Here is a 27,633-nt window from a genome sequence, read left to right as displayed (position 1 = left end):
TGCACCCCATCATATATTGAAAAACCATCGAAATCGGAGAGGTTGAGTTCGACCTGTATATTTACCCAAACTTATTTTGTACCAACAAGACTATAAATATAATATGTGTCCTGACTGAATGAAATGAAAAAATATTCTTTTTTACTTAATTTGTACTTTACAATTTGTCCAGCTGGATATTTGGTAAATTTTTCTAACTTAATTGCTAAATAACATGTGGATGGCTACCTCCATCGGAATACCATCTTCGAGTTTGACTATTTTATTTCTTTAGTGAAGTCAGTGTGGTGTTTTTTTTTTTTTTAGTCTTCTTTTTATGAGATTTCTACTACTTTCAGCAGCCAGCTGGTTTGGATGCGTTGTCATAATTTCCTTGTATTTCTCTGCGTAACTGCCGATTTCTTCTTTGAACGTTGGTATTTTTAAGCCTTTGCGTATATCCTCGTTTCTGACATACCACGGAGCGTTGACTATTGTTCTGAGTACTAAATTCGGTTGTAGTAATATCGATTGTAGCGACTCTAGTTTATTTATGTGGTTCATTGCTGCTATACCCCATAGTGGTAAAGTTAATATCATCAATGTATTGAATTTGAATAACTATGAGACGATCGCTGTGAGACGACCGACAACGGCTACATAAAGTAATCACGAATTACTTATAAACATAATTACAAATTTAATAAAAAATAATAACAAAGATCTATACTGAAGTAAAATTTTCGAAAACAAGTTGTAGTTTTGCATATACTATTGTGAACGAAGTATTCGCAGAAGCTGTTTATTTAGATTCGTAAAATGTGATAGAAAGATAAGGAGAATGATGGCCGATGAATATGAATATAAACAAATCGCTAAACGATGAACAAAGCGGTCAACGAGACGGCTATGGTTGCACTTGTGATTTGTGCCTCTTTCACAGATGCATGGGAACTAGAGTTGAGCGGCAGTTACGTGATACCACAAATGTGTTTAGAATAATGGCCTCGACAGCAGGCCTCAAAATCCATGAAAATCTGTGATAAAGGCAAATTTCTAAATAATTACCATGAATTTTACTCAGTAATAAAACTAAGATGGATAGAAATCGTTGATTACAAATTAGTCATGATGTCAAATCTTGTCTGCAATTAATTTGTTCTTCTGTATTTACCGTTTTTATAAATGAATACATATACAAAACAGATACATTAAGTCAGAAATATTATTCGCAGCCTATCAACTACTGAAATTACTATTAAAATGAAATTTGGGTTTTATTACAACAAAAACATTATCATGAAGAAAGCAAATTTAATGTTGAACTTAAATATCATTCCACTGATCCATTAACATTCAAAAGGAAAGATATTCTTTTCTTCTCTAAAAAACTATAATAAACAATTAATTCCTCTTTCAGACGCAACCAAATTTAATTATACGCAATTCTGTTATTTTCATATTTGTCTATTTCGGATAGAAAGGCATGAATTTTTCTGTGGTACCGTATAATGAAGCTCTTGTAATAAAACAGGACAGATCTCTAACTTTATAGGTTCTTGTATATGCTAGCGTGAAAACGTTCAACACTTGGCCGCTGTTGGCAGCACTAGTCCGGGAACAACCGGAACCATAAGCGTCAGCGCTCTCATTTCCTATTTGATATAATTTCGTCTAATAACACAGATTAATTAAATAAATGTGTGTACATATTTACAGAAATTTTAAATTTCGATAAAGATTATTAATGACTTAAAATGGTTTAATGAATTATACAGCTTTTAGAATAAAAAATAACGGTATGTGTCTATCAAAAGTTTTTGTTAAAATATAATTAATATATAATCACGTATGAACTTTTTTCTTTATTAAAATATAATTTTAATTATGTTATTTATATTGTTATTTAGTTATTTGATATATAGTTTGTCGAGATATAAGTATTGAATACATTCAAATAATTACAGAATTTTGAAATTGACTATTGTATCAATTGTCTGTTGTGTATTATGACGACGCGACAGTATCTACTTACATATGTATGTTTGCACGGGTGGGGAAAATATGCTTACGTTTTCTGACAACAGATGACATAACCTAACCTATGCACCTGCGTATAGTTATGTATTAATATCCCCACTACTTAATAAATAAATGAATACAGCTAGCAAGTTACCACAGAAAATTTACGTTAAAAGACTTGACGTCTTCTTCAGACTTTTTCGTTACAAATCTGAGGTATGATAACATTATTCGCTTTTTACTTTTTCTTTTTCTATGTATCATCTCATATTATACAATAAGGTTAATATTACTTCTTATTGAGTTACATATATTCGTAATATTATGAAATCATTTATAAAAAATATATAAATAAAAATTTCCTAAATATTTCATTTAGTGTAAAATCATAATGTTACATATATCCTCATGGTTTTAGCTTACATGATTTTGCAAATTTATCCTTCCTATTTGCTATAATTTTGTTATGTTATATATGTACTATTTACAATATTTATACTTCAAGTTGTATTTCGACAAAAATTTTATTAAAATATTAAAATAATGATAAAAATATAAAATTCTAACATTCTGCAGAACACTTTTAAATAATGATCTTAATTGTTAGAACTTTCCAAATAATTTCTAATTTGTACGTCATAAATACTACAAAAATAAAGTAACCCATAATTCATATTAAGAAGCCTTTTTTTATTTTATTGAATAACTATAAGTAATTTAAACAGATAAAAAATTCAAACAAATATTTTCTTAAGAAAAAAGAAAATACAATTTTTAATAAGTTAGGATTCTTAAATTATATCATTGCGTTTCAAATTGTTTTTGAAAATTTGGATAATATAAATGGAACATAGATATCGTCTCATTGTAAAAACGCCTAACTAAATCAAAAAATTAAATCCATTTAAAAAGCAAAACAATGTGATTTTATTACTGCAGACAAATATACAAATAAACTTAAAAATTATTCAAGAAGGTACTTAATGAAAAAATTATGTATGTTCTAAATCTATATATTACTTTCATAAAACCTTTATTCATAAAAGAGGATCTAGTTTAAGTAACATAATATTTAGAATATTACTCAATATAATAAGCATTCAACAAAAAGTAGTTCTAACTTTAGTATATTTTTTAAAAAAATATTTAATAAATTATAAAATATTTTAAGTATTTTAAAGATTTATTATTAAATTTGGAATTTGATTTTGAAGCCATATTTTGCAGCTTTTATTTAATGTAAAAAGTTTACTATGTATTTAATAATAGGTGCAAATTATTACATAACATGTTTATTGCATCATGATAATGTTATACATGTATTATAAAGATTGATTGGAATATTGTGTTTATATAACATCCTGAATAAAAATTGATAAAATTTAGAATTGTTTAGTTTTGGCTAATATTAATATAAAAATAGTATATACATTAAAACTATGAAAATAGGACCATTATATAAATAATCTGTGCAGTCTGATGATTTTGTATATACTTATACAATGAAATATTTTTAAGTAATTGGTTATTGTAGTTTATAAAGAGCATTATTAATATTGTGTAATATTGTATATAAATGTATACAGATTTTAAACATTTTTATCAATTTTTTATTCAATTTTGAAATTGTATGAATTCAATTCTAAGTTAATGTATGAATTAATTTTTCTAATTAATTGATATATATTAAGTGTTATTATAATATCTAACAAGAAGATGGCAAGAACTGTGACGTCTCGTATGAGTTTTGTATTCACATTATATGTGCATTTGATGCTTTAGGTTGATGGTAAAATAGCTCCAAAAGAATTTGAATGTATGGCCTTTTGCCTCCCAGAATATTTGTAAGAATATGCAGGAGTAATATAATAAATGAAAAAAATAAGTAAATAAAAATAATTAAAAATTTATCAAAATAAACTGTAAAAATTTAAAATTAAAATTTAGTATTAAAAGGATTTTATAAAGTAAGATATAATAATAACTTACTAATTTTCTGAAAACAGTGGGCCATGTACTCAAATCCTTTTGGACCTGTTTTACCAATAACCTGAAGCATTGAATGTATACACATCCAACTTATTTAAGATTTCACAGTTCTTGCCATTTCCTTGCAAGATAAAATCAGTGAAGTAATTAAGATATAATCTTATAGAAAGATTTAAGAAAACAATAAAAGATAGCTTTAAAATTTACCAATTTAAACAATTAAAATTTTTCTTTATGCACTTCTTCAAAAAGAAATTTCTTTCTTATACACAACATATTACTTGGACTTTATAAATTCCTGTTTCATAATAAGCAGGCAATATTTAAGGGAGTGATTCGGTGCTTGAAAGCAATAAAAATGTTTGTATCAACATATATCCTATTTGAATTTGTTTATACAATATAGTATAATTTGATTATCTTTATAGAAGATACTCAAAATGATTTTTTTGTATTTTAATACATGCATGGAGATGTCTTGCTATCTATATGTTCACACAAACCTTTTTTATTTATTAATAACTGGTTCTACCCTTAATCTTTTACATTATGTAGTAGTCATCCCAAAAATTCGTGCATACCATATAATTAAACCATATGTTTTATTTAATTAAAAAATAATAGAATTAATATTTGCAATGATTTTTAGAAATATATCTTGTAACATGCTATTTAGTCTACCCTGTGTATTTAAACATTTAGGTTAATTTACATGATTTAAAAATGTTTTCTAATATAAAGGAAAGTTAAATTATTTATATGTATTTTAATAGTTTTGATAATTGTTTTATTTTGGTAATTAATATTAATATAATATATTATATATATTATATTATATTATATATATTATATTATATTCATATTTACTCAACTTCAGTAATCCATAGGAAATGAGTATGCTTTAAAAAAAAGTATACTGCTTTTTAATCTCTTTAAGATCTGTATTTCTAAAAATTCTTTTTCATCCCATGCTTATATCATAAAAGAAGTATACTGTCCAAATTTTGCTCTTCTAAGTACAGCGGTTTGGGCTGAGCATTGATGAATGAATTAGTACATTATATTTTTGCATTATATAATATATATAATATTATATATATGAATATAGATTTATTTTAATAGAATACATATATGTATAATGTTAGAAAACACTATGATGTAAATATTAGAAATTTATTATTATTGTATTATTATTGAATAATTTATATTATATTATTATTATATTATTGTTAAAAATAACTTTTTTATAATATAAAGAAGTATATATTAAATTAGTAAACTTATATTTTTTTACTTATTTATAATTTCTTGTTATTTAGTTATTACACTGCGGATATTCACATAAAAACATGTTTTTACGAACATATAAAAATGGAACATGAATAGAAGTACTTTTGGTCCTTTTAATATTAGAATTAATACTTTATTCTGAATTCCTTTTATATTTTTGAATATTTTATGTATTCTATAGATTTTTGTATATTTAAATTTTTCATAAATGTATAAACATCCGCATAGTCTAATTATTATCAATTGTCGCAATACTATAGTATCTTAATTACTTTATTGGTAAAATATTCATAAATTATTGTACATTGATTATTAGTAAGAAAATAATCAGTTAATTAATAAAAGAAAAAAATCATGAAGTATTAATAAAAAATGAAAATTCATTGTAAATATATTCAAATTTTAATAATATAAAAGTAATTATATACGGATTTTGAAGGTCAGTAATTAAAACATAGGTTTGTTGTTTTTTTCAGCATCATTACTATGATATTGTTCCATTTTTACCCTTTCGTATGTCCGGACTAGCTGCAAAGCAAGTATTTTTGAGAAATTTTTGCAAAAACATATTAACATCTGAGAGACTATCTTGCTACAATTTGGTGGGAACAATGGCAAATTCAGCTGCACAACAAAAATTAAATCAGGCATCAATGGAACCATTCTTGGAAACATATTACACTTCTAGTAATAATTATGAAATTCCATTAAATTTTTTACCAGAAAATTTAACATGTGAAAGTAACATGCAAACAGTTCTTGGGACAAATGCATGTGTTGAAACTCCAATGTTTTTAATGGATAAATATATGTCTGATAAACAGAAGTATAAAGCAATGAGACAATGGATACGTTTTAAGAAAGGTAAGAAGTAGCATTAATATCACAGAAAGAAATATTTGATATTCATTATATAAATTTTTCCAGAGAAGCTGACCTCTAATTCTGAAGAATCTTTTATTCTGAGAGTATTATCCTTCAACATTTTGGCACAATATCTATTGGAAACATATCCATTTTTGTACAAGGCTCATGACAAACAGGCACTGTCTTGGAAGATTAGGAGGCAGCTTCTCTTACAAGAGATTTTAGGAGCACAAGCTAACGTTAGTTTTTTAAAGTAATTTTATGTATATACTTCTATATAATACTAGAACCACAGATGAGGTACAGGGTATCCACTTTCCTATCATAGTAATCCTGCTATCAAGCACTGAAGGCCCACACCGATTTCGATGTCACTTACAATTTTAGCAGTTCAATATAGAATCAAATTATAACATCAATAGCAGTTAAAATTGGAAATAACCGTAACCACGAAATTTCAAATAGGGTAGTTACAAACGTTTACAATGAAATACCAGAAACTATGATATAATTTTTTTTCCACTATTCAGGAAAGTTGAATTACTTCTTAATGTGCAAAAAGTTACTTCTATTATTTAGTTTGAAAATTGAAAATAAACTTTTATTTTGCAATTTTTTAAGTAAAACATTATTGAAAATTTGAAAAATATCATTGTAGTATTTTAAATTTATTCTATATATAACATGGGTCAATTTGTCATCGACTTGTCATCTTCATACATCCGGTATAATGACTTTTTTTTTAATTATTTTGTTGTGACATGTATATAATAATAGAAATAATAAAAACGGGCAATCGGACTCCAATGACCCTGAAAAAAAGAATAGGATACTGCCCTAGTTTATAGTATGGCTTACTCTGTCTTATGTAATAGTGATAGACCTTTAAAGCATTAGGCTTTATTGGCGCTATGAACGTTATCGTTACAGTATTTGTTGTGCTACACATTTTTCCGATTTTACGACCACCGGTAACTCTTGTCCGAAATGATGTTTGCCAAATCGATTCATCTATTGACGATAACTTTTGAACCAATGAATTCCTAAAGTCTAAACCGTTATATTTCGTCTCTATTTATCGAATACTATCAGAGAATAGAAGAAGTTTAAAAAAAGGTGGTATGAACAGCATTTTATCTTTTTTAGAGGTCATTGAGATCCGACTGATCGATCATTTTTATTATTTTGCTCGTTACATAAGCGTCAGAATAAGATAATTAAAAAAAGTTTCGTCAAAATCAATGAGGATGTCACAACGCTAGGTTCATCGCATTCTGATATTTATTCTATAAGATATAAATTTGTGATACATAACATATCGGAATGGTATTTTACTTTATGTTCTAACTCAGGTAGAAGGTTCCAGTTTCGATCGAGTAAACTTTATGAGAGGTGTGATTGACTATCTGTAACCCCACAATAAATTCCGCATGAGCTGCAGCGTTGTATGTGAATTCATGCATAAAATGATATTTAATGATTCATTTTGATATTAATTGCGGTAATTATTTACAAAGCAGACGACTTCACGGATTTCAAAGACATTGAAATATGTTGTCAAGGTTAAAGGTCATTGTGAACAACTTTTGCTTATACATGTTCCCGTCTTTCGGTTTTGGTTTCTGGAATATTCGAAAAAAGCTTTAATTTAATTTACGTTACTTATGACTGCACTTCATTCTGGCATAGATGGATATCTCACGGCTCACGGCGTCTGTACTTTTATATAACTCAATCTAATTCATTTTTAATAACCATTTTCGATCATTTTCAGAAATAGAAAAATCAATGGGTTAGGTTTGAGTTAGATAATTATTCGGCCGCCCACGCTGTAAAATAAAGTAAAGTAATGAATAGTAAGACAAATAGAAATGAATTGCTTAATATGATATTAAGCAATATGGTTTATACTGTGGAATACCACAGACTAATAACATACATGTTGTAAACAGCAAAATACAATATACAGCATCAAATATATTTCTACAAATATCTCGGAAACTAAACTTGAGTGACAAGTTTAATTTTAAATTTAGAGGGCGAAGTTGTTCGGGATGTTGACCATGACAACATATTTTAAACTGAACTTGGTGAAATCATTTGCTTTGTAGCGGTTACCCTAATTTCTAAATCAATTAGGCGCGGGAGAAATTTAGATCTTATGAAGTATATGTAATATATCCAGTACATATACTGGAAAGCTTTTCCTATTCAAATTTTTTCATTATAGAAATCGCGAGTTTATATGTATTCGATAGTAGATAGTCTCGGTAGATAAACATTGATGTATAGAAAATATGCGAACATCGACTGCATAAAATTTGTTTGTTTTTAATTTTAAGTCGCTTCTTTTAGTTTGTCGATGATAAATGATCCTCAGTTATATTACATGGTGTTAAAGGTATCTACCGATGTAGTACTTCGTAATGTACTGTACTGTACTGTAGTACTGTAGTAATGTACTGTTACTTTCCTTAGTGGATATAAATTGTGCACTATATCAAAGTATTCTAATTTGTAGCTGGTATACTATATACTATCTCCGTAAGGCACTAGGCGTATCCTGAACCTCATCTGTGCTAGAGAGCTAAAAATCTGACTCCTTAATACATTTCTCCATCGGAGAAAAGGGACTATGAACTCTATTAAACAAGAATCGCGTAAGTAGCGATTAAATAAATTGATTCAATAGGTACTTAATGAGGTGCTTCTAAATTTTATACGTATCTGTTACTGTAACATGATTTATGGCTTTCTTTATACAGAGATATACTCCCTTTTTCTTATAACTAGGACAGAGAACATAGATACACCCTACAAAAAACGATAGGACACCTCAGGGATTTTTGCGTTTCTCTAAGTTAATGCAATGTAAGAAGATTTTTTATAGATCCAGAGGCATATATACTGTTCCTTCATTGTAACATAGAAAAGCTTCGATTGCTGTTTAAGTTTTTTAGAAGTTAGGAATTTTATAGGTATTTGATTCGTTTATATAAAAAGCAGATCTGACAAAATGATGGAATAATAAGTAAGATCTCAATAAATGCGTATTTAATTATATTGGAGCAGTTTTTGTAAAGTGATATTAATAATGGTAATAATAATTAGTTATAATATTAATTATCAAATTCTCGTGGAAAAGAGTTCAAAGATACTAAAAACAAAACCACTTTAAATTAAGAAGAGAAATGTGTGTGTGAGGAACATAATTCAAATCATGTAGATAAATTGTAGAGAAAGTAGGAGTAGACATTCATATGTAGAATATGCAACGAAAACAATTTAGAGAAAAACTGTTGATGTTACAATAGAATTGGCAATGCGAAAACTTTGTTTATGAATTTTTATCTATGTTCATTTTTATAAATGAAAAAGGAAATGCTAGTGAGAGAATTATAAAAATAAGATGGCACACAAGTACAAGAGGCGATAATTAAGGCATTAATTAGTATGATATTACCAATATAAGATTTTTTAGGAGAAAACATAAAGGAATAATATCATATGATACCATATAGCGATATAGCGACGGTTATTAAAAATTATTTTTTCGTGGACAATATTCATAATAGGATGTACATCTGGGTGTCCTAATTTTAATATAATAAAAATTTGGGATGTGTCGTCACGAAATATATATACAAGATGTTAAAAAGAAGGATTCAATTATTTAGGGCCTTATATTACATGCTCACAAAGAAGAGTAAAAAATGTGTAATCAATATAAGTCCTAAAAACAATCATTCCGATGTAAAATTAATTTTTATTAGTTATTAGCGTTGGATATCTCTTTGTAACGCATTAAATGTGTAGCTATTTGAGAGTTAGGAGTTTGAGAGAAAATGTTCGTTGACGGCTTGGGTAGGTTAATTTCGAAAACATCCGTCCGGCAAGCGGAAGATCCGGGTTCGCTGCTGCAGCAATCTTAATATATATAATTATTATATTATTATAATATAATATAATAATTTTGTATTTAGAAAGTTGAATTAGTGTTTCTAATTCTTTTGTGTCGAAAGAAAAATAGTGAGCTCATAAATTATTTGACGAACTAGAAGCCATTCCCTGTCCTTTGTACTAGCACTAACATCGTTCTATGTTACTTATGTGTGTTTTCATATGGAACGTGTTTTTTCATGCTTGATTGAATTTGCAACAACGCCATTTGATTCCATCGGCTATAGGTACATTAAATGTGTTGTGAAAAAACTCACGATATCGAAAGGATTGCTTTTAGGACCTATGTAGATTAGGCATTTTTTACTCCTTTTGGTGAATACTATAAGCCCGTTAAGTACTGGTCCCTTTTCATAACATTCTCTGTATACATAATTTATTTAGATCACATCATTAATTGTATAAATGATACGAAATCACAATAATTGAGCAAGAATCGAAATTTACATTAAAATAATCTATAAATCTCCATATAAATTGTTATTCAAGTATAAACTGTTTACTCTAGAAATTATTGATATTATTAGCAAATAGTAAAGTAAAAGATAACTTTTTATAAAAATGATTACACTCCTCGTCAAAAAGATAACCCAGGTGAGCTATATTTAATTTCTCAATGATACGTGTAAAGTTTTTCGTTTGTAACGTATAATATCAAAACATGAGCTCAGAATATGTGGTTCGTTGAAAATAATTAAAAATATTATGAGGTTTAGTGTGTAACAAAAAAAAATTGTTACTAATAATAAGGGCAGATATAATTTATATATAATGTATTATATAGTCTTTAAAATTTTATTACATTGTATTAACTTTAAGATACATTAAAAATTGTTGAGTGGCCTGTTATTTTGTCTTGAAGTAGGGGGTAGCAGGGTAAAACCGGGTACCATTGTTTTTCTAAGAGAAGAGCTGTCATATGCACTCAATTCGTGGTGATAGATCCGAGCTGGTTCCCCGACCATATGAGAAAATCTATTGATGTGGACGGCTACCACTTTAAACATCTAACAGAATAAGGTGATTTACATTCTTCCAATTGAAATTCATTTTTTCGTATTCAAGGTCACTTCAAGGTCACGGTATCGTCGAACTCGCCTTTATCTCAACTATAATATCGCATTATATGCAATAGAAGTTAGTATATAAAACAAAATTCGATGACCTTGAGGAAACTTCGAAGATAATCTTCACAGAGCATTTTTTATCACCACCAGATAGACGCCTTGAAACCATTTAAATCCTTCTTAGTCTTTTTTTTGTTATTGTTAATCCTTTAAGCTAGGAGAGGAGTATTTGCTCGAGTTAATTGTTTGCTTGATGAGTCGATTCTGTAGAACAATAAAAAAGAATTTTCTAACATTTTATATATATGCCTCTATAATCTAAAATAATACATACTTCCCACACACTCACACTTCTCGTGTGAATGACCTGCAAAATTTCTTCTCCTGCTTAAGGGGCTGATAGTAGCAAGAAATAATTGAAATGTTCGATTTAAGCGAAACACTGTAATTTTAGATGGGTACCCGGTTTTATCTGTATCCATAGGATAAAACTGAGTACTGGTATACCGGTCAATCACACGGATTTTGACGAGAACTATTATAATTATAATACTTTGTTGTGACATGCATATGACATGCACAAAAAAAGAAAAAAAAAATATTAAAAATGGGCGGGTGGACCCCAATGATTTTGAAATATTATTCTGGAGAAAAATAAAATACCGTTCACATAAAATCATGGATCATAAAGTGCAACGGGTAAGAGAAGTTTATGTCTGTTATCTGTGCCCACAGTCTTATATTATGTTCGTGACCATAGACACTTAAAGAACTTCGATTAACCTTTTTCTGAATGGTCGACTAGGGAGTGGTGATAGAATTTGGGGAGGCATACTAAATTTTTCTATTAAAGCTAATTCTCCTGTATCTTATAGCATCAACAAAATTTATATGCACGATGACATAAGTAAACAGCTTCAAAACCAACCAACCTAAAGTTATCTGTTTATTGCCGATTCGGAAAATAGCAGTTAGGTACATTAGGTATAAATTCTATCATTGTTCGTCTATCATGAAAGTTTTACTGTAAATGTGATAATCAATTCGATAACATGAGTATTTATGCCACCGGCTCTCTTACTAATTCGATGTACCGTCGAAAACAATAGAACGATGTGCAGCATATAATCATTTCAGCAAACTCAATGAAATTTCGAATGCTTGCTTTTTGTGTATTGGACAGTACTTTACTTTTTTTCACGGTCCAACCGCTCGCTCTTATTATGTTTGTCGTTATATGTACGGCACAACAAGTAATTAAAATAGGCCTCGTCAAAATCTATGAGGACGTCACACAGACAGGTTCACCTGGATACTACAAAATCATATTTCCCTTTGATTTAACAATAAGTATTATATCTTTTAGGAAGAAAACTATGATTTTCTAGTTGTGTAAGGAGCACTTAAGATTTCTGCCTCTGTTTAGAGCGTGTTTTGTTCTCTGATCCTTTTCTACCATGAAAATGTATTAGACACCCGGTTTTACCCCACTTTTCTCTGATCTATAATAGAGATAGATAGATTATACACCATAAATTTATTAATTATAGAGAACATAAATGAAGTTCACTTAAAGATTTTATAAATATTAGTGTTTTCTAGCGTTTATTATGTTAGACATTATCATGTTATTAGTCATATTTGATTAAGATTCGAAGTACCGTATTTGATACATGGAATGCATTTATATTTTTGGAAACCAATTCTTCTTTATTTTCTTCTTTTTGGTATACCTATTTTCTTTTTTTCTTGGATTAGTGTTATGTCATTTTCGTCGTTGTGTCTTTCAAAACTATGTTTTTTAAACCATTCAATAGCATTTTTAGCTTTGTATTTCATATAATAGCATGAAGTAGATATTGATATTTTATGATTTTGCACTATATCTGTTCCTTTGTGTTTAATGTTTATCATTTCTTCATTTGAACTTTTTATAATATATCTTTTGTGATGCAATTCTATGGGTTTTCTATCTCACAGCGTCAATCCTTCAATCGCAGTTTCTAGAATCGGTTATAGTTATTCTCCTTTACAAGGAGATTTTGTTAGATGTGTAAAAGAAGAACTGATTCTGAGTTGATATCGCAGAACCTTTTGGACGAGGCTCTATGTCCTCATGATTCGACTTGTTCCAAATTAGTTGCGATCATCGAAATACAGTCATTGAAAACTTTAATCACTGACAGATTTTACGTTCTCAGTATATGTATTTTACCAGTATATGTATTGTATACAGGGATACTGTATACAGAGATTACATAAATGAATTCGTGGAACATTTTTGCAGGATCAATCTTAGACACCGAAATAAATACGAAAAATTATATGCCGAATTAAATGTCAATCTAGGTTTAGTTTTATACTTATATACAATATAATTTTTTAAATCTCTATACGCGTGCATTCTGCTTTATGCCATTGCATCGTACTGGATCGTACAGATTGTGGCGTGCGTATGTGTCACGTCGGAGACACAATAAATCACGAAACCGATAGATCGCCGATGATTTCCTCGCGTCGCAGTTCGAACGTTTCACGAATAAGGTGAAGAAATTGAACTTTGTATATGATAATAGAAGTTATTATGCAAATCCAACAGAGTTACCGTTCAAAGTGTTACAGAATGATTCAAAGTGTTACAAGAGACTGAGTGAAAATATTTTAACAGACTGATTCGAGCGTTTATTTTGGGGGGTTTTTATACTGTGGTTTTAGTCCCTCTGGAGGGGTTGTTGTCTGATGTATCTCAGAGGAGCCTATTCCGTTACTATTTGGTTATTATCACAGTGTCATCACTATCATTTGCCTAAGAAAATTCTCCTGAGGCAAAGTCTATATATTTTATTCTATTCTACACAAGAATATATATTCATATTATTTTAGACAAGTAATTGATTATATCGCGATGTTATGATTAATGTTAATACATTAATCATTTAAGTTAATCGTTTAATAATGGACGCGTATTGTTGTAAAAAAACTTCCTACTCTACAAGATAATGTATTTGTTATACAAGATCGCATTACAAGATAAACGCTGCATGAAATTCTGCAATATTCTGCACTATAAAATAATTGTTCAAAACGCTCAGTATTTCTTACTCTGGCAGACACACTTGATGTTGTATCGTACTATCTCCTTGCAGAATATCATAAGAGGTAATTGCCAGATTGTGAGTTTCTCTTTTTATTTCATTCGCACTTTACATTTTTTACTCCGATTTTTAATGCATTTAAGAATCGATCAGATTGAAAACGGATAATCTCTAGTTGAAACTCTATTAGGTTGCCCGAAAAGTTTCTTTCGTTTTATGAAGAAATAATAGACGCACAATATTTTTGTTTTATATTATTTTGTCGAATTACGTACGATCCATTTTGTTTTTTTGAGATAAACACCGTGACATTTCACAAACTTAGTTTCACATTTGTATGAAGGTGCATTGTTGTAAAAAACACGTTTGCGAAAGAAAGACACTTCCCGGACAACCTAATATTTTATGCATATTAACACGAAATATACACAGTGTAAAGAAAGTAAGTATAAAGAGGACCGTCGCGTGATTCTATACTTTTGGATCGGTAGAGATGTGTAAAAAAGTTGGTACTGTTGGGAAAGGTACTGTGACAATGCAATTTTCAGCGGCTAAATTAACAATTTTTTGATGCAAAATTAGTATTGCGACATTTAAATCCATATCGAAGATCAAATCGGCTCCGTATTTCTAAAGAAAAGTAGGTTAATCATCACCCGTTGCTAATGCATATTTACTAATGAGCTTACATAGAACAGATCGTCGAATCAATCATATAACAGTGCGGCGAATAAGAGAGGAAATTTACAATTTTATAAAATTCGCTGCACTCGAGTACTCTAAATAGTTCTGTCACTCGACGAAACTTTTGCCATTGGATGCTGCTTAAGTTATAATTATGTAGCATCCTCAATTAACAAACGTTAAGATTTGGACTCGCGAAAGAACCACATGCAATAATTTCGAAGGTTTTATCGAAAATAGGACTTTTACATCAATTTTTGAATGAAATGTTTGTGTTATCGTGAATAGAATACACTCCAACTTCTCATGGACCATCTCGTACTCCAGATTCAGTAATATTGCAAAGTTTTCTTTGCTGAGTCGAGTGAATATTGTTCATAGTTCGGTTTCATAATTTATATATTAAAATATATTTATTGAATGTTAACGTTAAATTGAGTATACTTTCCGTCGCATATGATCAAAAATAAATTTCTGCCGAAAAGAAAAGATCTTTGCTATTTTATTGTGTTTACTTACGATTCTGAATACTTATCGGAGTTACCATTGTTTCAAAAGCAGCTGAAGTGAAATGCATCGAATTGAATTGAATGTGAAATTTTATCATTCGAAATGGAGAATTATACGTAATTTTAGGGGAAACTAGGGACCGAAAAGAGGAGCAAGTTTGGGACTGTTTAAATAGCGAGATAGAAAGGAAAAAAGAAGCAAAGAAAAGAAGATATGCGATATGTGTAATGATAGATTGGGATTATTAACCTATATCAATAAACGCTACTTTTCTCGCATCTGTTGCATAAATAATAAAAAATTTGACTTTGAATTTCAAGGTCGCGTTCATTTCTGCACCAACTTTTTTTTTTTTACAAATCTCCATTGATCCGAAAGTTTAGGATCAGGCTGCGGTCCTTTTTACACTTCCTTTCTTTATATCGTGTACATAAATGTACAAAGTGCAACGACACACAAGGATTTGCGTAAGCAGGAGACAGCCGCTAAAACACAGACTGCATTCCGACACGGCAGTCTCCCTATGTGAAGCAACCAGATACGAAACTGTGCTGATTGTTTGAAATAACGTTAACGACGAGTACAAGTTCTTTTTTTGTCGCAATGTTCTCGAATATTTTACCCATGACATTTAATTGGGATATCGATCTGTAATTAGTAATATCAGTATTTTTATTCTCGCCGCATTTCTGTACTGGTGCTTGTTTTCCATTGGGAGAGCAAACGGAAATTGAAATAACTCTTAAACAAAATGAACTCGTAATTCATATAAAATATTAATAATCAGGTATCTCATTTTCACCTATACTCTTGTTGATGTTCAGACGTTCACTATATACATCGCTAATGCTAATTGAGAAATTAGCTGTGCCTAGAATACTAATACAGACGCGATTGGAAGTAGTGTCATTTTTAGAATTTGTATAGACTGTCTCGAAGTGATCGGCGAAGAAATCAGTTATAAGTTACAAGACAATTAGATTTGAGGTATCGTGTTGAGGTATCCTATCTAAGCATATAATAAATAAACAGAGAATCAGCTTTGCTGCTATATAAATGATACTATATAACATTATTTGACAAGTAAAATGGCTTTCGTTGGTCCTTGTCTCGGTCACCAACAGACGGATTTCTGTTTTACCAATCTTAAGCACCAATCTAACAATAAAATTGATAAATTAAGTTTTCTGAGATCATACGACAAAGTGTTTATTGTCTTACGGACTATTATTTTCGAGCTTTTGATTGCGAGGTATGAATGCAGTATAAATTCTAGAAAAATCTGCATTTTTTATTTGCAAATCGTGTTTATTCCCTAATATTTATCCTACTATCCTACTAATAAGTAGAGTCCCAAATAATGCATGCATATTTATTTTTATTTATTTAGCGGCTTTCACTTCTTATTTATGTTACGACGAATTTTGTGTTATACATTTCAATAAAGATAAGATGAAACGAAAATTAAGTTGAAGTTTTCAAGGTCAAAGCCGATTTTTTCATCATTGTTTTAACAGATCTCCGTCAATACAAAGGTGTGGAATCACCTTCCAATAGTATAATAACAGATAATTTTGATACACCCCGTATAATATTCTACTCTATATCTTCATGTGTGCATATGTAGATTTGTAGAAAAAACTTCATTTTCATATCATCCTATCTTTACTGAAATCTGTAGCATAAAATTCGTTGCTATGTTTTAGAGCTTGTTGACCTAAGCATAATACATATAATTGAATGAGATTGTTACCAATCTGATTAGAATTTTGGTATCATTTGGTATACATTGATATTCTAGGAATATATTTTGGTATACTTACGTCAAAAATAATAAACTAACCTGTTTTTATTCAATATGCTTATCTAACCGAGAAACGATATTAGATGGTGAATAATATTAAATAAGTATGAAATATAATAATAGAAAATAGATTTGTAACATAAAATATTGATGGCGTTTGCGATTAAAAGTTTCTTAAGAACTTATTGTAATTTCCTTTCAATTTTACTATAATTATTTCTATCTCAAAGTTTTATTTTTTGTTAAAGTTATCATTTATAGAAGAGTATCTAAAGAGATTTTTTTTCAAGTTATGTGGTCTGTGATTTCAGGTGATTTGCCTTCAAGAAATGCAAGAAGAACATTTGGAAGAATTTTTGCTTCCGCTCAAGGAGTTAGGTTATAACTACTTATATAAAAAACGAACAAACGATAAAAAAGATGGATTGCTATTCCTATATCGATCTGATCAGCTTATTTTAATAGACCATGCAAAAGTTGAGCTTTATCAATCTGGTATAGAATTGTTGAATAGAGATAATGTTGGAATTATTGCAAAACTGGCAGTTAAAAAAAATCCTGAAATACAATTGGTGATTGCTACAACCCATCTACTTTACAATCCGAGACGACATGATGTGAGATTGGGACAAACTCAACTTCTTTTGGCAGAAATTGAGAGGATTGCTTTCCTGGAGAATACAATGTAAGTAATTTATCCTTATTTGTTTAAGTTTTTATTCAAAGAAGGGCAAGCAATAGATTTTAAATTACATCAGAATATTAAGTAAATAAATAATACGGAATAAATATTTGACTTTTTATGATACTTATATTGTAAAACTTTGGAAATTATGTTACGGAAGTGAAAATTTCCTCCTAAATCCAACAAACTCATCGTTTTTTAAAATACTTTCTCTAATACTTTAACTGCAGATACCTTTATCTTTACAAAAAAAAAAAGACTAAAACCGATGTCTATTGAGATTTATGACCAGTCAATGTTATCAACTCCTCATCTTGAAATGAATTTCTTGAAGGTGATTCTTTTTAAAAGCTGATTTCTTACGTACTAAATCCGAATCACATGGCCGATATCTATCGTCCGCCTGTGCCAGTTGCACGGATCTGACTGCTTTGGAAGCAGTCTAGGACTAGACCACGACCAGATAAATGATCATATGATCATGCGATTGTGGTCCAGATGCAAACTCAATGCGATCTGATTGTGGTGGACAAATTAATTTTTATTAAATGTTTATTTAAAAAATATGTTTCTATTTAAACGAGTATTTTAATTAAGGTAGTTGTGGAGTTGAGGTATAGTTAAATTCTTTAAAAAGATGTAAAAAAAAAATCAATTTTTATAGGTTCACACTAGAACGAAATTATTTCCTTAATAACCATTAATAAAACTTAATAACAATTAATTTTTTATGATTGAATTGCAAAACCTATACTTTGATTCTATAATATCGGTTCTATTTTGGTTGCATAATAAGTAATTAAAATAATTAGTTTCATTAAAAATTTCATTATTTGGTCTTCATAACTTTATATTTAATCACGTAATCACATCAGAGGAGAAGTGTCTGAATTTCGAAGCTTTAGAGGATTGTGAATTCATAAAAAAAAGTGAAGAAATTCTTTTAAATTAAACTTGTGAAATTTGGTTTTCACCACAAATTACCAGATTTCCAGATCACTGTACAATGGACGATACGATTTATAACCAGCCAACGATTTATATTCCAGCGAAGATATTTTTGAGAAATCTGTTTTATACCCATTACTGTAAATAGAAACACATGCATATATTATTTCTTTTAAAGTCTGTTTGCTAGTCTGAATAGCGTTCATGAGAATCATAAATCCCGAGGTTATAAATTCAAAGGTTTAGCGACCGCATCAAGTATCTCGTACTTGGGAAAAGTCCCGCTGCGTTTAGTATGTATACTGTCGTCTGTTAAACGAAAAGGTCGTGTGTAGTGAAACCGAAATCAGTTTTCTTAATGAACGTAATGTAAATTTACTTGTGCTGATATTAACTTTTATTAACTGAACATGTATTTTTAAAATAAGGATATTTAATTACAATTAATAGATACCAATTCGACCGCCACAATTGGATTTCACTGAGTTTGTATTTAGACTGCTTCTGAGACGGTCGAGCGAGCGTTAAACGCAACGTAACATTTGAAACTCGTTTGTCAGAAAATAGAAATAGAAATAGATAGAATTATGTACATACCACCGCGTGGTATGTGTATAAATACAAGTATCAGACGCGTACATCGCAGCGGTGTCGTTATACGATTGCCGCATTTGGGTGATGTGATGTCGCCCGTGTGATTCGAGTTGAAGCAGCTGCGTACGGTCGACGTATTTTGGAAATTTCGTCTTAGGAGTTTCAAGTTTCGGTAATAATGAGTAATTTGGTCAGTATCGCCGTTTCTTTTTAAACTTAATAAAGTTTAAAACATATTAATGTTAAAAGAGGTTATGCAAGTAAGTAATATATCACAAAAATGTGTCGCAAACAATTATAAGTATCTTTAAATTTTACTTTAGTACTGAATCTATAGTTAACCTTAGTCTAGAAAAAAACCCAAAAGTTTCGTCATTTTTATCTCGCGATTTGCTTACTAGAGCTAAATTTAACCGAAACCATTTCTCAACAAACTCAAATTGGGTTGAGTTAAGTAGTAGTATTTATCCGACCGACCAGCATTTCACTGTTTCACTTTACTGAGATCCAAAGAATTTATTTAATTGTTTTTTAAAATGATTAAATAATGTTACTTGACCGCTTCACGGCGACCGAATTAATACTACTTAGTAGTATTAGTAGGTTAGTACCCAACCCAGTTTGAAAATTAAGGTCGTGTGGTGGGATATTTTTGCAAAGAACTCGAAAACTAAGGCCGAACGCTGATTAGTTGAAATTGTTAAGCTTTACAATATATCCCAAAATCGTTTTAGACTTTTCTTCCTCGTGACAAGTATAAGGCGTTGCTATAAAAAAATTTGGTCTTGAAAATTATGCTCAAGGTCAATTTTGCATATACTTTTTTTTACAAATTCTCATCAGAGGGATCCAGAGATGTAGAATCACGCTATTATAGTGTTTGGACTTACTTTTTATACATCATGTACATTGTAAATTATTTTTGTAAATCATTTTGTAAATATACGATATACTTTAAAGTCATCGAAATCGGAGACGATACCCTTTATCGACAAGTTTATCGATTTAGCTCTAATAGACGAATCACAAAATAAAAACGACGAAGTTTTCCGGGATTTCTCCTAGATTGAAGTTTAGTTCTAGTTTTAAAATAAAATTAAAAATACTACTGAAATCTGCAATTGTTTGCGACACTTATTTTTGTGATGTTTTGCCTACTTAAATATTCTTTTTTAACATATTATAGATTGAACAAAATCGAAGATACTGAACAAATTGGTCACTATTATTCGTGTCTCTTTCTGTACGCAATGTAACACCATTTTATTGAAACTATATCTCTTTTAAATCAAATTGCGTGTTAAATAATTATTTCATAACAAACATCGTTATATGTATAAACATCAGACGCTAGAATTATTTCCTTTAACATAACAAACGTAACAAAATATGGCTGAGTTACATTTTTAATCCATATTTCAACTACATCATAGTACTTATCAAATGCAGAAATATCAGATTGAATTAATATGATTCACGTATGACTAAGTCATGACTAAGTATGTCATGTATGACTAAGTCATGTTTATTGGATATTGTGTTTGTTGAAAAAGTCACATAGGCGAAAATATATACCCGCATAAAGTTAGTTGCCCTCCCCCATTTTTAAATCTCGTATCTTTCTTTGTTATTCCAAATTGTCCCATGTTTTACATTGCTCCAAATAATTTTTCAATTTTATTGCAAAAGATTCCGAAGACCATCTAAAAAAATGGATTTCTTACCAGATCTCCGTTTTTTAAAAATCCAACATTTAGAAATTGTTCTCGATTGTTCTAGTTGTTCTAAACATTGTTCCAAAGCATTATTTCAATATCACATTTAGTTTAGGAAATAATTTGAAGAAACTGTACCCATAGACAATAGACATTTCTATTGATTCATTTTGACAGTAATAATATACATTAAAGGATTCTTCTTTTGGAACACGTATCTACACTCCTAGAACAACCCGGAACAAAGATTTGAAGACTTGAATACATATTGTATTTTCGTCCAGTCGCGGGGAGACTCGTTCGCTTTGAGACGCGTCAACGGGAGTCGTAAATTCCCGTTACGATTATACGAATCGACACCGCGAGCAGGGCGATCCCCTTATTTCTGTTACGATAATAGGGGTGGTTGTGGTTGAATAACTGTAGTCTACAGTTATCTAATATACATATATTTATAATCGTTTACAACACGTGGAACTTATACAGAGAATATTTTGATGTCGGTCGAAAGTACTTACCCGAAGGTTGAGCTGGTAGCGCCTTATGTCCCAAGATTCTGGCTGCCCGATGAGCGTAATAGCAATGACTTGACTCTCCGATGTGTAGAAGAGACGTGTTTGACCGTTGAGCGTAATGACTTGACTCTCCGCGTAGTCGAAGAGCAGTGTTTAACCGAATCGTTGACGAGAACTGACTTGACTCTACGCGGCGTCGAAGAGCAGTGTTTGACCGAATCGTTGACGAGAAGTGACTTGACTCTACGTGGCGTCGAAGAGCAGTATACTTGACTGTCTGAGAAGTAGAAGAACACTGACTGTCCCATCTCGTACTATTTAGGAAGAAAGCTCGGTGTGGGTGTACCCTTGCTGAACTAAGGACGCGGATTCGTTGTTCACACTTTTCGGTAGAATAGTGAGGGTAGCGATCCGCGATGCCCATTGGTTATAGCCAATGTTAATACCCAAAATATGAGGAGAAAATTGGTCTTGGGAAAAACCAGCTGTTTAGCAGGGCACATCTGCTTTCCCCGTAATTAGCAAGAGTGTGCAATAAACCTAATGACTGTTCAAAGGATCATCCATAAACCGGAAGTATTTGTATGAATCGAAGTTAAGCTGAAAAGATTCGGTTTATGGTGGTTCCTTGGGTTTCTTGCAGGTCGGTGTAACGAGGGGTAGGCCTTGGCGGCCAGACCGGAAGGGACGACGCAAGAGCACAGTCATTTAGAGTATCAAAGAGTACATTATTTGTATTCGTGTTCCGGTTCCATCTATTGGGTTAGAATAAAAGTTCGTAGCATTTTTCAAATAGAATTCAAAAACAGAGTTTAGAGACATAAATTTATTAGATATTACATATCATGCGACGTAGATTATTTTCAATTAGCGTTACAACTTTCTCATTATAAAAAGTTCCATTATAGATCTACCGGAATCATAGTCAAAATTTTTACTTTTGAACCGAACTAACCACTTCGGTATTACATTCTCACCTACAGCATCATCTCTATTAACGATACATACTTTTTTTTGCTGTTTGTACATTTGTACCTTTTGTGTTAGAAGAATATCAAATGATAAAAATGCATACCGCAAATGCAAACCGCATAAAATACATGTTGAAAAGTCACAATTCAGAATATGTATTATATGTGATGTTTCATTTTCAAATGTTTCACGTGTTTAAACTTCAGATCCAATAGTCTACTTAATGTTATGATTTTCATGCAAAATTCAAAGTTGTTTTGACCAAACTGAGAGAATATTTTATAGTTGAAACTTGTGAATTAACTAGATTCTACATAGGTGTATATGAATGTAAATTCCTTACCAAGTGTTATTTCACAATGAACCACAAACAAAACGTGATATTTATGAACGATGTCTTGTGGAGGTGACTGGATCGTCGATCATACTTACCATTACCATTGAAGAATTATTTTGATTAAATGTTTTCACAAGAAATGCACATTATTGTATCGTATACATTTTCGACGTCTGCACTTTTGAAAGATCAAATTATAATAGGCAGAAGATGATGAAAAAAACGAAAACATTAAAATAGTCGAGTTTTTTTGTTAATTTTGCTTCCTAACTGACTAACTGAACCGAATAACTGATTTTCCTTTTACTGACTAAACTCCTGTTTTTAAGTGCTATCCTTATTTATACTAAGATTATCATGGCTAATTGTCACATGACAGGTTATTCCATGATAGCGCGGAGTTTTGGTACGTGATTATTTCTGCGGACGCGGCGATCTTCGTTTCTACCGGTGTCCTTCTAGAAGTACTAGGGTTTTAGCTGATGTGGTTTTCGTGGAATTATTATTGAAGATTCCTCTTTTTAGAAGTCGTTGCTGCTACATTCTTCTTACATGCATGTGGTTACCTTTGCTGATGCCGATACTTAATTTTTTGGCGCGTGCTAGTTGTTTGTCGCTGTTGATGCATCTCAACTTTCCATTGCCTGCTTATTGCAACGTGTACTGTGGCGGGGTGAGCGCGCGCAAAGCGGCGGTTATCAGTGGGCATCTTTTTGTTCCTTGTTTCTATTTCGATATTCTTAGATTTTAATTTTGTTCAATAATAATGTTGTGTATTTGTTTATTAATTTATTGCGATATTAAAGTATCGCGCTATTCGCGAGTTACGGTGTGTCACGTTACGGCTCGTGTGGAGCGCGAGACGTGACAGCATGATTTTCAAGATCAAAGTTTTTCTTTATTGCAACGTATTCTACGTATGGCAAAGAACGAAAGTCTTAGAGGAACCATGGATCGCAAATGACCCCGTCGAAAAAGAATGTTGAAGTTTTAATAATACTTTAACTGCCTTCATTCACAATATGTTTACATTTATATTTTCATCTATTGTGAGAATAGCGTGTCATTTACGATGCAACAGGAAAATTACAGATTAGTTTAGAATATATTAGAATACAGGAATAATAGAACATCTCAATGTGCAGAAAACATTCCGTGACAATGCGATTTTTAGTGGCTATGTTAACAATTTGGTGACGAAGAATTAATATTGCGACACGTGAATGCAGATCTACCTCACAACAATTATCCTAAAGAAGAACAGATTAATTATCGTTTTTGCACATGTTTATCCACTACTATACTTACAAAAAATAGTTTATCGCGTGAGAATTACTCACATGATAGAGCGGCGAACAATTCAAGAAGAAGGTGCATGACCTTACAAAATTCGTTGCGTCCAAGCACTCCAAGTAAGTAACTATGCTACTTAGAAGCACTACAGAAGTTCACATGCTTTGGTTGAAAGATTTAATTAAGAACGATTCAGCAACTATTGAAAATTATATTACTGGTCCCATTTCTTTTGTGTATATCGATGACATATTTTATGTTTATCGATGACAACTTACGTGAAATTATACCACGGCAGGGTCGTCGCTTCATCTATTTTGCATGATGATGATACTTCATCTCACCATAGCCGACCGGTATGGCAATTTTTAAACGAAATTTTTGTTTTTCTTTGAAAGAAAAAATTGTTTATAATTCAAGTGAACGGATAACATCGGTTAAATACAACATCTGGTTGAATGATATGATATTTACCATACAAAATCAATGTATAATCTTGGGGAGAAACTTGGTGAAAATTTTTACATAAAACGCAAGTACACGACTGCTTAAATAAGTAGAAAAAGGAAAAAGAAATGAAGGAAGGAAGAAAGGAAGATATGGGATATATAATGGTGGATCTCAAGCAACCTACGTGGAACAATAGATGCTATTTTTTTTCCATCTGACTGCAAAATATAAACACGTTGTGAATAAAGCCACTTTAAGAATTATTAACGATTTAACATTTTTTGTCCGAGAGAAGAGCTCCTTTGCGATTCATGGTTCCTTTGAGACTTTTGTCCGTTGTGATGAGTAGCAGGCGTTGCTATAAAAAAATTTGGTCCTGAAAATCATACTCAAGATCAATTTTGCATGGACTTTTTTTTTTATAAATTTCCACCGGTCCAGAAATGTAGAATCACGTTATTATAGTATTTGGACTTACTTTTTATAGATACCTGTATATTTTACATCATTTTTGCGATAAATATGCGTATCCGCATATGTGTATGCCTAAAGCTAGAGATCTTGTACATTTTATTTTAAATCTATCAGATGAATCGTTTATCCATATTATGGAAGGTCATGCCCTTGTTGAAAAGCGATCTCCTGGTATTTTAATTATCCCTTAATTAGGATAATTTTGGAATAAATTTCCACACTTCGACAGTAAAAGCGAAACGGTAGAGGATGGTAGTTAACGATATCTCATCCAACTCACCGATGTCACTGATTTTTAAATATGTTGTCGGGGACATGATTTTGAATAACTTTCCTGTATGAATGTAATTGTTGCTCGGCCTTAATTTCCGAGATGTTCGCGAAAGAACTGTTGATATCCTTAAAGTGATTTCTGCTTATAATTGTGTGTCTGTGATAGCGTACGCGCCGACCGGATAAAATGGCATCTAACATAAACCTATATACTATGAACAAATGGTAAGAATTAAGTTTAAATTTAGGGCCAAAACTGACGCATTTCGAGTCCAAGTAAGTTTAAACATTATAATAGCGTGACGCTGTTACAGGCGCACAATTATAGTCAGAATTCACTTTAGCGATACGATAATTGATCGAAATATTGATAATTAACTGCACAGAAGTACATATGTGGACGATTCTAAACATCAAGACGATGAAAATAGTACTGGTATGTTAAATATTGGAAATTTTGAACGATCGCGATCTCACAGTGGTTCTAAAGCAAACTTCTTCTCCATCCTGTAACCTTTAAACAGTGTCTCTAGTTTCTATCCTTTGACAGTGCAACGCGTTGAGTTGTTAGTCATTTGTAATTTCTAAACTATCTCACGCATCTCTAAACATAAATTTTAAATAGTCATATCATTGATGCCTCTCATAGCTCAGCGACTTCGAGTCGTCGGCTATCAATTTTCCAGATATTTATTCGTACCACTCTGCTTATTGAAACCTTGGCTCAGTCATAAATTATAGTATGGTAAGGTTAGTAGTATGGTAAGTGACTAATAGGTATGCGTCATTCCACGCTAAATCGATCACCTGATCGATGTTGAAAATTTTTGTTTAATAAAGTACGTAAATGGTTCACATGAAATTAGAGGTAACGAGATCAATCATCATTCTTTGAATTTAGTTGAAAAGTATGAACCTTCGAATTTTGGAATTTTTGCTCATTTTTATGAAATCGAGGTGCACTAGAGAATTCTTGTTTCGGAAATTATTTGTCGGATTGAGTTACGTTCTTTTTAGTTTTACCTAGAAGGCTTAATATATCCAAATAGAATTTTCTTACACCGAAACATTAAATTTTTAACATTGAAAATTATTGTTTTGCAAATTTCTTCTTGAAAATTGCGGATTTAAAAATTTAGAAAATATAAGACAACATTCCTTGAAATTTCAGTTATAAAGGACTGCTGGGTCCCGGTTTCGGTGTATGATCTGTGCGTTGCGCTATGTAGTTGAACACCATGGTATACCTATGATCTATAATCTTTTTTTTTTTTTTTGTTTACGTGGAGAAATCCTCATGGACACTCCGCCGCTGCTGCTACACCAGCAACGGCAGAGTAGTGTCGGACTCTTACCAACTAAAACTCCACGATGGCCTTCCTACGCATCTGACGGGAGTGCACCGTGGACCTCTTGCGAATTATCTGCTCCGGTGCACCCCCTTACGCGTCCGCTCGTTCGTTCGAGCCAGTCAAAAAAGTTCTTCTACCTATCGACTTCTGGTGCTAAGGGGGGCCATTGCCCCCAGCGTCATCCAGGCTTTCGGTCGCCTCACCGCCATCCCTCTCCACCGCATTACCCTGCTAGGGTGAGAGTTCTTCTCTCTATACCTCTCTGCCCGTTCTTTCGCGAGCATCACCTGCTCGCAGAAGCAACGGACAGCCTCATATGATCTATAACCTATATGTATCGTAATCATGAAACAAGATCATCATATAAACAGGTTTCGACACTGGTTGAAAAAATTGAGTCGCGTCTAGTTGTGAAAGACCAACATGAAAGGTCAACAAAGTCCCCCAAATTCTTACAAGACAGAGACAGATGATTGGGAATCTCTGTTTTAGACATTTATGGTATGTCATACATGCGCAGAATGAGAACTTTCTTGTCTTCCAATTGGTTTGTCTTTCAACTTGATTTTTCACAACTAGTCACAATTTAATTTTCGGACGGTTTTCCCTAGGCTTTGGTATATTATTGTCGATATCTGTTTGTATAATTGTACGCAGCGTACCGGTCTTTTAATTTTTGAAGAAACTGGTGAAACTGTAGAAAAGATAGGTGCCTCTCCGATTTCGATGATTTTTGAGTCTGCTGTAAAGTTTAAAAT

The 27,633-nt window shown here is 31.2% G+C and overlaps 2 protein-coding genes across 4 annotated transcripts in view; both read left to right on the top strand.

Annotated features, from left to right (window-relative positions):
- LOC132907531 (trans-1,2-dihydrobenzene-1,2-diol dehydrogenase-like) overlaps window positions 1–27,633 on the top strand; it is a 216,956-nt gene that overhangs the window by 95,122 nt on the left and 94,201 nt on the right. The window lies entirely within an intron of this gene.
- LOC132907529 (protein angel) overlaps window positions 2,044–27,633 on the top strand; it is a 32,695-nt gene continuing 7,105 nt past the window's right edge. The window contains exons 1-4 of the mRNA XM_060960708.1: window positions 2,044–2,217; window positions 5,757–6,144; window positions 6,208–6,386; window positions 17,579–17,952. Coding sequence (XP_060816691.1) covers window positions 2,134–2,217; window positions 5,757–6,144; window positions 6,208–6,386; window positions 17,579–17,952 — 1,025 coding nt within the window. The 5' untranslated portion in view covers window positions 2,044–2,133. The remainder of the gene's footprint in view (window positions 2,218–5,756; window positions 6,145–6,207; window positions 6,387–17,578; window positions 17,953–27,633) is intronic.

This window comes from Bombus pascuorum, chromosome 5 (assembly GCF_905332965.1).
Source record: "Bombus pascuorum chromosome 5, iyBomPasc1.1, whole genome shotgun sequence".
Classification (NCBI taxonomy): domain Eukaryota; kingdom Metazoa; phylum Arthropoda; class Insecta; order Hymenoptera; family Apidae; genus Bombus; species Bombus pascuorum.
Note: the sequence above shows the minus strand (reverse complement) of the source record. Positions and strands in the feature narration are given on the sequence as shown.